The sequence below is a fragment of the Osmerus eperlanus genome, chromosome 18 (genome assembly GCF_963692335.1).
Source record: "Osmerus eperlanus chromosome 18, fOsmEpe2.1, whole genome shotgun sequence".
Lineage (NCBI taxonomy): Eukaryota > Metazoa > Chordata > Actinopteri > Osmeriformes > Osmeridae > Osmerus > Osmerus eperlanus.
In genome coordinates this window covers 6,726,675-6,738,385 of record NC_085035.1, presented here as the reverse complement: position 1 = coordinate 6,738,385, position 11,711 = coordinate 6,726,675, and the positions used below count along the sequence as shown (strand labels likewise).

Here is an 11,711-nt window from a genome sequence, read left to right as displayed (position 1 = left end):
AGAACCCAGGCGCTATTCAGCAACCCGATACAATCGATTCACCCGCAACATTACAGGCGTGGCTCCCCAACATGCTGACAAACTGTACACGCATACACCGGCTTTGTAGGGTCAGACGGTATTTAGAATAGCTCACGATAGAAAATTATAAATGCTTGTTTTATTTTAATGCATCTACCGTTAAAAAAGAACTCCCATTCACGCGCCTTCGCGCTTTATATTTGGATTGTATACTCCAATTACAATTTCCTGATAAAATTATTAGAAATGTAAGGAATTTGACATGATGTTCAGTCATTTATGCTAGTGCTTTAATGGCGATTTTATTTAGAGACACACCCGAGGCCCACATTGAGTGACCGTGGTTACAGCAGACACACACCCACCAGTTTCCAGGCAGATCATTGGGTAGCATCCGAGAAGAATCTCTCGTAGCATTCGATACCGTCATTAATATGTACCACGATGGGCCAAACCCAATGTCAATCAAGTGTCGGTCCCTCCAAACTTCACGGATCAAATTGGCGCACAGGGGATTGGATCAATTGTGTAATACATGCATTCAAGAGACATTTTATTGGCTGAAACTTGTGCCGCTCAGTGGTTCTAGTATCCTATAGGTTTCCATCATCTACGGTGCCTCACAAGGTCCTCATATATAATTTGTGTACCAATGTACATTCCCGTTCCGATTCAGCTGCGGCACCGCTCGGCCACAATAACGTACTGTACTTGCACGAAATAAAAAGCTAATTCCAAACATGGCAAAACCTAGAGTTTTCTTTGACATTGCTATCGGCGACCAGAAAGCTGGCAGGATTGTAATGGAGGTAAGATTTGATCAGCGCGTCAAAAGGCTTGCAGGGGGAACAAAATTGGCAACTTTTCTTTTTGCTTGCTTTAACTCAGAAATGCTTATTACAAGGTTTCTGTGACGTGCACCTGCTGCAGTGCTGTCAAATTCACGTGTGTTTCATTTGCACACACCGTATTGTTTTGAATGTGTAGCGTAAAGCGGGGTTCTCTTTGGTGTATATCCCATTACCAGTAATTGACGCTTATCAACTGTAAACATCAAGTAAGATGTTTTGGTTGAACCGATTATGTCTTGCTATAGTGTGGTGTGGAATGCAGTATTGTCTGTTGGATCGGTCGTTCATCGGCACCTGCCAGGTGTGCTAGTCAATGCGGGGAGAAAGCATTAGGGAACATTTTGTTTCACCCCCAACTTTCCCGGCCTGACTATATATTGCCGGTCGCCATTTTCGCATTTTTATGGCACTGATGCCATTTTGAAAAGGGGAGGGTGTCCTTTTTGTTATAGGGTTAAAGGTTAAAAACAGTATATATTTGTACACAGATGCCATTGTGTTCTTCACCGTATGTCTGGTGATGCTCATCAGGAGATCAAGCCAGTAAGCCATCACACCGCACATAGTTCCTGATATAATACTCAAGAGGATGCAGAGGATAGCCTATTCTAGCCCGAATATTGCATCTGGCAACACTGATGCTTGAACGGCAGCATACGCTCATTGTCATCTGGACACCCAGCGCCCTAACAAGAGGAAAAGCGTTTCCTATATTTCATGCATTCATATTATCCGTGCGCACCTTACGGCACATTACTCTGCCCCATAGGAAGGCAAATAATAATGACTTTTTCTCGTATGCCTTCATTTTTCTGGACAGTCTGTCATAGAAAACCTATTGTCATTTATTGCCGTGGGAGCACGTGGCTGTGCAGCTGACTCCTTTGTTTTGATGCAGAAAGACAATCCACCCAATGAGGTGTCATGTGCAAAGCGCAAATCCATTGACTGTAAAAAGTAACGCTCATCCCACACCCTCTTAGCTTTTTTCACTAAATGGAAAAATTATACACGTATCCGGGTGTGTCCCGAGGATGGTCTAACAAATTGGCGTACTGGCGCCTTGAACTTCCCTGTTTCGGAGTGGAAAAGTACCGCTCCAGATGTGGGTGGGTCCTTGCTCGTATGGTAGGAGGTAGTGGGCGGGATGAAGGATCAGTTTTGTGTGTGTGTGTGTGTGTGTGTCGGCATATGCTTTTATGCTACAAGCAGGCAGCAGTGCAGACTGTCTGCTTCCTAGGATGTATTTTGGAATAGAAGTTTTCGGAATGTAGTGGCTGCCACTAATCGCCATTAGTGTATTTTATTCCCATATCACTTAAATAAGAGCGGGTAGGAAAGGGCGTCAACTTCCATCGTTGATGTCACGGTGGTTAGTGATGTAATATGGTGCAGGATGTCCTGTCGTGGAAATGAATGACTTGCATTTAAGCCTATTGACTAATTGTTCTCACCACCCTAGTTGTGATTTGGCGCAAATAGTTTCAGATGTATAAATATTTTACATTACTTGATAAAAAAAAAAACTTCTAATAATACTTGAGGATCATACGAGGGCCTTTCCGTAGTAAGCAATGTATTCTAACAAACCTTCTCTACTCTGCATTGCAGCTCAGGGCAGATGTGGTTCCAAAAACTGCAGGTGAGCAAGTTAAATTAAAACTACTTTGTAAATAATAGCTGTTACACTGTGAACTCTCTGCAAGGGAGCTTCTTAACCCTAACTTAATGAAGCTGGGGTTTTCTCCACCTCCACAAGGTTCAAAGTATTAGGGTGGGATGTGGCAGGACAGTGAATCGTGTTTATGCAGTCTGAATTCAATTATTCTCAGTACATTTAGTCATTTAGCAGACGCTCTTATCCAGAGCGACTTACAGTAAGTACAGGGACATTCCCCCCAAAGCAAGTAGGGTGAAGTGCCTTGCCCACACAACGTCATTTTGCACGGCTGGGAATCGAACTGGCAACCTTCAGATTACTAGCCCGACTCCCTCACCGCTCAGCCATCTGACTCCCATATCTCCCAGTATGTCTGCAGCTTCTAGTTGAAGAGCCTTGAAAGATCACCACAGTAATGCCATGTTTCTGACTGAATTGAGTGGGGCTTGGCTATTTTCAGTTCTATGCTCTCATTCACAGCCTGTGAATCAGGCCCTAAAGACATGGCCTATATGCTTCAGCTTCTATAGTGTCTGCAGATTGGAGAGCGACCTCCAAAGTCAACAGGGGGAGGCTGACAGATCTGTATGGATCTTTCCACAGAAAACTTCCGCGCTTTATGCACTGGGGAGAAGGGGTTTGGTTACAAGGGCTCCATCTTCCACCGTGTCATTCCCAAGTTCATGTGCCAGGTAAGGCTCGACATCTAATAGTCGGTTACATTTACATTTAGCAGATGCTCTTATCCAGAGCGACTTACAGTAAGTACAGGGACATTCCCCCGAGGCAAGTAGGGTGAAGTGCCTTGCCCAAGGACACAACGTCATTTGGCACGGCCGGGAATCGAACTGGCAACCTTCAGATTACTAGGCCGATTCCCTAACCGTTTGGCCACCTGACTCTGATCTCGGTTGAGATGTTAAGTGATTCGTTTTTGGGCTGACAGTAAGTAAGTAAGTAAGTAAGACTTTATTTATATAGCACATTTCATACAAGAATTGTATGAACTTTACATAAAATCAATAAAAACAATAATACAAATGATAAAAGTAATAATTAAAATAGCAAATTATAAAAACAATAATATAACTAATAAAAGTAGTAAAACCCTTCTGAGATAAAATTACTTAAATGCTTCGGTAAAAAAGTAGGTTTTAAGCTGTCTTTTAAAAATGTCTAGCGTATTTGCTTCCCTAATATTTATGGGTAATTTGTTCCATAGTTTTGGGGCGTAATTGACAAAGGCCGAATCACCAATCTTCTTATGACTGCTTCTGGTGACCTCTAATAGGCCTGCATTTGATGATCATTTGATGACAGTGGTCAGTTGTTGCTCATATGTGTGTGTTTTGGTTTCCCCTTGGAAAATCCACATTAAGCTATGTACAGGCTGGGCTTACTTGTGTTCCTGTTGTGACCCCCCCCCCCCCCCCCCCCCTCATCTTTCTTGTAGGGTGGTGACTTCACCAACCACAATGGAACTGGAGGCAAATCCATCTACGGCAACAAGTTTGAGGATGAGAACTTTGTGCTGAAGCACACCGGCATGGGTTGCCTCTCCATGGCCAATGCTGGACCCAACACTAATGGATCCCAGTTCTTCATCTGCACGGCCGATACTGCCTGGTGAGACCCCTTGCGCATCCTTGTGGCTACTTGTGGAAATGTGAAACTATTGATATTTTAGTACTGTTAAAACCTTTTAATAGACAAGCAAAAAGCAGTCTTGGCTAATGTGTGACATTGTCTTGCCAGTGAGTGTTTCCATCTCTTTCCTTCCCTCCCCATAGGCTGGATGGGAAGCACGTGGTCTTTGGCACTGTGGTCGACGGCATCGACGTGATCAGGGAGATGGAGAAGAAGGGTTCAAGCAGTGGCAAATGCAGCGTCACAATGAAGATTGAAGATTCCGGAGAGCTCTGAGTTTCTTGATCTCCCCAGAAACCTGCCATGATCTGAGCAACTCCATCCATCCACCCCCTCACCCCCACCTCCGATCCCCCTCCAAACCCCACCTAGCTACAAGCATCTGACTTCCCTCCTTACCCATTCCGTCCCACCTCACTCCATCCCATCCACTGAAGTGAAATGGCAACGTCCTTTTATCCTTGAAATTAATTTTTTTAATCATTCCTCAGTAGAGATGTTTTTTTTTGTCCTTTGTCTGTTTCGGTTGTCACATACCTTTTTGCATTTGAAATGTACCATCAGGACCACATTTGTTTAACAAAATCTGATTAAAGTGACAAAAGACTCCTTAAATGCTTGTGTCATTCAGTGTTTGTGATGGCATGGCACCTTTTCAGACAGCTTTCACATGTATTAGCAAGGTTGTTGCAAATGGCCTCTTCTACCACCAGAGGGCAGCCTTGCACAGGCTGATCGATCGATAGTTTAATGCTAGGCTAGAATAGGCCAACTGTACATTTAATAATTGGTGTCTTCAAATGAGGGAAGCATCCACCTCACCACCAACGATTCCAATTCCATACTAACATCATTACTCTTTGCATTTTTTAGACATGACATACTAGGGGAATCATAACAAATGAGACATTTTCTGTTGTAGACCATCAACACCTCCATAGGAATGAACAAAAACATCAGGCTGGTTTTTCTGTTTTAATCTAGTGCAACGAGGTAACCATAACAATGTCTAAGAACAATGGGCACTTGACATAAGATAATTGTGTATGTTTAATACATTGACTTCAAGACACTTCTAAGAGGAGTTATCTTCAAACTTTCAGCCTTCGGTTGGTTTTGGTAGACCTCTAGTGGCATGGAATGAGGCAAAGACTGCTTCAGGTGTATGAGTTGATCTAATTCTATCTGCTGCAACTGAAAATATTGGATTACACCTAATTACATTATACTCAATAACAATGACAGCTTTTTTTGACATTACAAATTCACATTTTGTACAGGATATTGTAAGGTACGCATTTTTTCTACATGATGTGACATCTAAAATGACAATTAACAATGACAAATGACAATTAAGTGTAAACTGATTGGAAGGCTGTATATATGAGACATTTAAGGCAGCGATATGTTTCTCAAGCAACCTTTTGAGAAAAAAAAAGTTTTTCTCTTGATTCCCACAATGCACAAATTTTCCTTGTTTCACAACATAAATTGTAAAAATTCACATCCAAATCATGTATTATGACTGGTCTTTTAGAAACAGTCTTCCCCTTAGCTTCAATCAATGTCTCTCCATAGAAGTAAACTGCTGTGATTAAGTATTCTTTGTGGACAATGGATATTCCTGTTTGGCTTGGAATTGCCCTCTCCTGTGTTGTATGTGTATCCACTTATTATTAGCAGGATGATAGTATTGTCCTGGCACAGAATTGCTGTTGGTAGGTATCTTTGGTAGTCATGGGGATGTGCTATATCAGTTCATCCAGTAATGTGCCCAAGCTGTGGCGCTGCTCAGGATGTCCAGTGATTGGTTTATTACACAGGGGGCACACACAGCGAACCTCCAGCCATTTCAACAGGCACCTGTGGTGGACAAACAACCAAACCAGAGTGAAAGTACAATAGAAAACGGTTTAAAGCTGGGTTAGACAAGTTTTGCGAAGCTAGCTATTTTAACTTCTGTTTGACATGATTCAAAACAAAATATCCCAACCCTCCCTTCATAGCCACTCCCACAAAACTACAGTAACGAGCATTGAGTGCAGGGGCAGTGTGCGCGCAGGTAGGTAGACAGACAGACAGGTAGCCCGTCCAATCATTAGTCAGGGTACGGCCTGATGATTGGTTGTGTTTATTACAGTCTTGCGATGCCCACAGATGTCGGATTGATTTCATATTACCGTCAAACCTTTATATGTATTGGTTGCTATCAAGATGTCAAGTTTATTTAGGAAAATATGACAAAAAGTGCTTCTCAAACACATTAGATACCCTGCCTTTAAATCCTAAAAACAAAGAATTGTATCTTCTGGCAGATTTAAACCCCTCGACTAAGTCTACTAACAACAATGACACCCACCTTACACACTGAAGCAATCAATAGAAATATTTCTAAGGATTACAAATGCTTTCAATCATTCTGGTTTTCTTAAGTAAGGCTTAGTTCACAGCAGGTATGCTTCAGCAGGGTAGGGCCAAAGCTTGCACATCCCACCACATGCTACTATTCCATAGTTGGAGATGATATGACTTGAACAGAAAAATGGAGTGACCAGAGTTATCTTACACATGCTGTTTTATATTTAAAGTAGAGCTAGCTCTGAGGATGGAGATGGTGGCACTTTGACATTTCCTGCCCACTTACCTTCGATGAAAGGCATGTTGGCATGGCAACACACCAAGCTCATCTTTCAGCCTGAAGTCTTCTAAACACACGGCACACGTCTGCTGTGTGTGGGAGAGAAAGGTGGACAGAAGGAGAGGTCCACGAGAATTATAGAAAATGAGGGAGATTGGAAACCCTTGCACCAGGAGTCCCACCCTCTGGGCAGAGATAGGCTACAGGGTCTCTCTGGAGCTCAAGCCTCCTTCATTCTTAATGTAGCAATATAGCTGCCATCAATCATGAACTATAGTCTGCCTCCTTTTGTTGCACGAATATTCAGACTATTTCTCTTGCTAACTTGATATTATTTATACAGTTTTGTGGTTGTATATCCATTTATATTTATCAGATGCTCTTATCCAGAGCGACTTACAGTAAGTACAGGGACATTCCCCCAAGGCAAGTAGGGTGAAGTGCCTTGCCCAAGAACACAACATCATTTTTCACTGCCGGGAATCGAACCAGCAACTTTTGGATTACTAGCCCGATTCCCTAACCGCTCAGCCATCTGATCATATGTATGATTCTCTTTCTGTTTTTTTCTGTTTTTTTAATGCTGCACTGGAATTGCCCCCTGGAGACAATATAGATGTATTCAATTGAATTTAACTGGGAATGAGCAACATTCAAAGATTATCAGAGATAATGAGAGATAGAGCAGCTTATTAATAACAGCTTGTTGATAGAGTAGCTACATCAAAATCTCACCCCATGTAGATTTAATTTCTTCGGATCATCTTTGAACACCACCTGTTAAATATTACATTCGTAACAAATGGTTTGAAAAAGAGTATTTGTAAATGATGTATTCACATGATAGCTAGTTAATACAGTATTAAGTGTTAAAACACACTGTGCTTTGCAGTAACAAAGTAGGCCACAAAGTGTGATGTTTTGCTGAGCTGCTCACCGTTTTATAGCCAAACTTCTGTCTTTGGGCTTGGTGCCTTAATTTACTGGGAAGGAAAACAAACAGAAACAAGTGAAAGTTGAAGTACCTCACACTGGGTTGAGATCAGGAAGGTAATTTGGACGGGTTTGAAGAGATAATATAATTAGTAGGTGTGGGAATCTTTTGGTACCTCACGATTCGATTAGAATCGATTTTTGGGGTCACGATTCGATAAAAAAATCGATTCACGATTTTTCAGAGAAAAAAACCACAACTAAAAAAACGTTATATAAAGGTTTTCTTTTCATTCTTTTTTTTAAACAACATAATTAAAAAAATATAATCAGACAGTATCGTCAGACGTCTTCCATTACAATCATGCAAATATCTAATTGCAATTGTGTTACAACTGGTCTCTGTGCTTAGGAGCTAGCATGACAAAAGAGTTAGGACAGGACAAGAAGGCAGACATATTGTCTGTCTGAAACAACTCTATGGTAGAGTGTGACCACAATCACAGGGTATTGATGTGGTTGTTGCAGCATGAATGCCATCATACTTCATTAGAACTCAAGGACCCTTAAAAGAAAAAGAGCAGTGCTGGTAAAAAGAAAAATATTTAAGTGTGTGTGGCAGACTGGATGGCTAGGTGGGAGGTCACTATAGTAACAGTTGTGAGGCTGCTGCCTGGAGACTAAAATAGTTTCAGGGACAAACGAGTAGTGATAAGGATCTGCAGATGATTGTTTTAGTTGGGAAGTACTTCAGGACAAAGGAAACAAAGCCTGTTCTAGGTTTGTATGAGCTAGGGAAAGAGCCCACAACAACAACAGCACAAGAGCAGGACCTTGTAAATCTCAACGCAAAGAGACTTGATCCTGATGGTAAATGGACTGCATTTATATAGCGCTTTTCTACTTTAGCAGCACTCAAAGCGCTTTACAATGTTTGCCTCTCATTCACCCATTCATACTCTCAATCACACATACCGACGGCAGCGAGCTACCATGCAAGGCGCCGGTCTGCCCATCGGGAGCAACTTGGGGTTCAGAGTCTTGCTCAAGGATACTTTGGCACATGACCTAGGAGGAGTCGGGGATCGAACCGCCAACCTTGCGATTAACAGACAACCCTCTCTACCCCCTGAGCCACAGCCGCCTCCTGATGCTTTCAAACAAATACAAGTACAATTCCAGTTCATGAACAATCCCTAAATCAACTGTCATACCGAATTCAGATCTTGTAGGGAGAGATAGAAGAATAAAAACAGGGCAAAATAGGCAAAGTCAAGGGGAGATGAAAGTGTGCAAGGTCTGTACCTGAAGAAGTAGCAACAGAAGATGAGACTGAAGACAAAGACAAAAATCCCTGTTCCAAATATAACCATGTAGATGTTGAGAGGAAGATCCTGGTAGGCCACAGGAGACATGGCACCTGACCTCCCCCTCCAACCTCAGATGTTGAATCTGTTACCTAAAAATGTAATCAGGTGTAAGGTAACACACAATTTCTCTCAAAGGATTGTGCAGCATGAGCAGGAGACCTCCTACGGTATAATCGACAGTGAATGACATCTGTTGCTCAATGACAATCATTTGCTAGCTGACATTTTAATCTGGGGGGAGAAATCGTCTGTACCACGAGTTAAAAATCAATCTGTTTATAACATAGGCCTAATCATTAATGACTAACACTTTCAGTGTATGCTGGGCACTGTTATCAGTGAAGCATTACCTTTAGTGAAATGGGCGCCTCAACAACGCGGAGCCATCCTCGGTTGGTCAACATTATTTTTCTGCGGCGGTGTCTGCGACTCCACAACCATGCTCCCACAGATTCTGTCCACCCCTTAGTATCAAATCTTTAAATCTCACCAAGATTGGCACAAATGACCACTGTTAATTAAGGCTCTTATTCTACAACTAATCAACACCTCAATATTTCGCATATAGCATGAAGTATCATCAAACACAACTTTCCAAATGCAAAACAACAAAGAAAATTCTGCTTTACTTGTAGCCTGCTCAACGTCCGCTCTAGATGAGAGACAGACGTTCGCACCAATCTGAGACAGCTTCTGTTTGCGTCCGAAATGCCGATCAGTGGTCTAAATCAGAGCAGTTGTGGAATTAAACAAAACAAAGAAAAAAAGAAAAAGACAAAAATGGGGTGGGAAGAAGAAGCCGTTCAATATGTGCAAGAACATCCTGATCTTATTTGAAGACTCCCAAAGTGCTGGCACAGTGATGTTTATTGTAGAAATTATTAAATGACCTAGGAGGAACAGACTTAAATCAATCACAAAAATGTATCCCAGCGAAAGGAAGCATGTTTGGTTGCATGCATTTATCTATAATGTAATCCATCTCTGTGTGTCTGTGTCTATCTGTCGGTGGTTTTATAGTTGGATTTTAGGCTCAGCGAGTGTCCAGCGATTATCGAGAGGCAGTTAGAACCGAAACTGTACTGTACTGTAGCTAGTGGTACGTGCCAGTGGAGCGAGTGGTACGTGACAGTGGCTAGTGGTACATGCCAGTGGAGCGAGTGGTACGTGACAGTAGCTAGTGGTACGTGCCAGTGCCTCCACTGGCACGTGACAGTGGCTAGTGGTACGTGCCAGTGCCTCCACTGGTACATGCCAGTGCCTCTACTGGCACCTAGTGGTACGTGCCAGTGGAGCTAGTGGTACGTGACAGTAGCTAGTGGTACATGCCAGTGCCTCCGCTGGTACGTGACAGTAGCTAGTGGTACGTGACAGCGCCTCCACTGGTACATGACAGTTACTGTTCTGTTGATAGTGGTATGCAAGTGTCTCGTGGCAGTTGCATTGGGTGTCTTGCAGCTTTTGTTTACTGTCATGTAGCCTAACTGCCCCGCGGCCATTTTAGAATAGAATTGTTTAAGTATGTGTGGCGACCTGCGGAAACCCGTGGATGTCGCGGCCGCCATTGTTGGCCATAAAAGATCGAAAATCGTTTTCTGTCAAAATTGAGATTTTTGATGTTTTGTATCGTTAACACCCTAAACTTCATTGTAATGTACAAAAAGTATATGATTACTTATGAAAAACTATTAATTTCAACGGTTTTTGGACATGTCAGCTAGCAAGATTTTCAAGCCATGTCAAATCAAATGCTTAGTTTGCCTGCTCTTTTAAGTGCTGCAGCAGCCCATAACAACTGATCAATGAAATACCTTGCTGAGAAGTTATTAATGTAGCCTATAGGCCTACTTAAACTGACATTTACATTCACAACGTCATTACGAACAAAAGGATTTTCTCCCATATCACTTTTTGACACAGGTCGACTTTAAAATGATGTAACTTCAGTTGTGATAAAGATATCTGAGTGATTTAAACAGATTTGTATCCAGGAGAGTTTGTAGTTTCAAATATGTATAATAAGAAAGTACATTTGCAATCATAGGGTGTCATTAATTGACAAGGTTCTTCATATGAAAATAATGAACTATTATTAACAACTATATTTACTCAGAGTATCGAAATGCAAATGTAGGCTACCTATATTGACTTCAGTTATTACAATTAATGATATACGCCACTAGGAGGCGCTGATAACAACACAACGATGTGCATTAGAGAGGAGAGTCTACAACGGTGGCTCATGTGCATGCTTAGTGCACTCAGTTACTCTGAGTAAAATAATTTGTTACTAATTAATTACGTGTGTACAAGTCTGCTTTACATTACAGTCACACCATTACACTATATGCAATATAATGTTTAAATCGACTACTTTGTATGGTGAGCTTGTAGTGAGACATCAAAAGTATGGTTTGGAGTCTGTTAGCACGAACAGTTTAACTTATTTTTTTAAATAAAAGTTTATAGCCTGTTCTCCTATTCTAAACAGGCTTTTTAAAGGCTTTTTGACACGACAGTAAACAAAAGCTGCAAGACACCCAATGCAACTGCCACGACACACTTGCATACCACTATCAACAGAACAGTAA

General features: G+C 41.8%; 2 protein-coding genes across 4 annotated transcripts; one reads left to right on the top strand and one right to left on the bottom strand.

The window, feature by feature from the left end:
* Positions 1–671: 671 nt before the first annotated feature.
* Positions 672–4,794, top strand: ppiab (peptidylprolyl isomerase Ab (cyclophilin A)). Its single transcript, XM_062484038.1, has 5 exons — positions 672–830; positions 2,484–2,514; positions 3,136–3,224; positions 3,986–4,158; positions 4,323–4,794. Exons 1-5 carry the CDS (start codon positions 762–764, stop codon positions 4,453–4,455), a joined length of 495 nt encoding a protein of 164 aa, XP_062340022.1. The 5' UTR covers positions 672–761; the 3' UTR covers positions 4,456–4,794.
* Positions 4,795–5,211: 417 nt separating this feature from the next.
* LOC134038578 (RING finger protein 122) lies at positions 5,212–10,150 on the bottom strand. 3 transcript variants are annotated; one of them, XM_062484040.1, is made up of 7 exons: positions 9,750–10,148; positions 9,471–9,605; positions 9,056–9,209; positions 7,755–7,800; positions 7,553–7,594; positions 6,824–6,906; positions 5,212–6,042 (listed from the first exon to the last, which is right to left on the bottom strand). In XM_062484040.1, the coding sequence occupies exons 3-7, from the start codon at positions 9,163–9,165 to the stop codon at positions 5,928–5,930; spliced, it is 396 nt and encodes a 131-aa protein (XP_062340024.1). In that variant the 5' UTR covers positions 9,166–9,209; positions 9,471–9,605; positions 9,750–10,148; the 3' UTR covers positions 5,212–5,927. The 3 variants fall into 3 exon arrangements, with proteins under 3 accessions (XP_062340024.1, XP_062340025.1, XP_062340023.1); XM_062484041.1 differs by having other exon boundaries at positions 6,824–6,903; positions 9,471–10,150; XM_062484039.1 differs by having other exon boundaries at positions 9,471–10,148.
* Positions 10,151–11,711: the final 1,561 nt, after the last annotated feature.

Excerpts from the sequence above, each read along its gene's own strand:
- ppiab (XM_062484038.1), top strand. The coding sequence starts at position 762 with ATGGCAAAACCTAGAGTTTTCTTTGACATTGCTATCGGCGACCAGAAA. Across the intron at positions 2,515-3,135 it reads TGTGGTTCCAAAAACTGCAG|AAAACTTCCGCGCTTTATGC; the intron begins GTGAGCAAGTTA and ends ATCTTTCCACAG. Across the intron at positions 3,225-3,985 it reads TTCCCAAGTTCATGTGCCAG|GGTGGTGACTTCACCAACCA; the intron begins GTAAGGCTCGAC and ends TCTTTCTTGTAG.
- LOC134038578 (XM_062484039.1), bottom strand. The coding sequence starts at position 9,165 with ATGTCTCCTGTGGCCTACCAGGATCTTCCTCTCAACATCTACATGGTT. Across the intron at positions 6,907-7,552 it reads AGAAATTAAATCTACATGGG|CAGACGTGTGCCGTGTGTTT; the intron begins GTGAGATTTTGA and ends TCCCACACACAG. Across the intron at positions 6,043-6,823 it reads CAACATGCCTTTCATCGAAG|GTGCCTGTTGAAATGGCTGG; the intron begins GTAAGTGGGCAG and ends TGTCCACCACAG.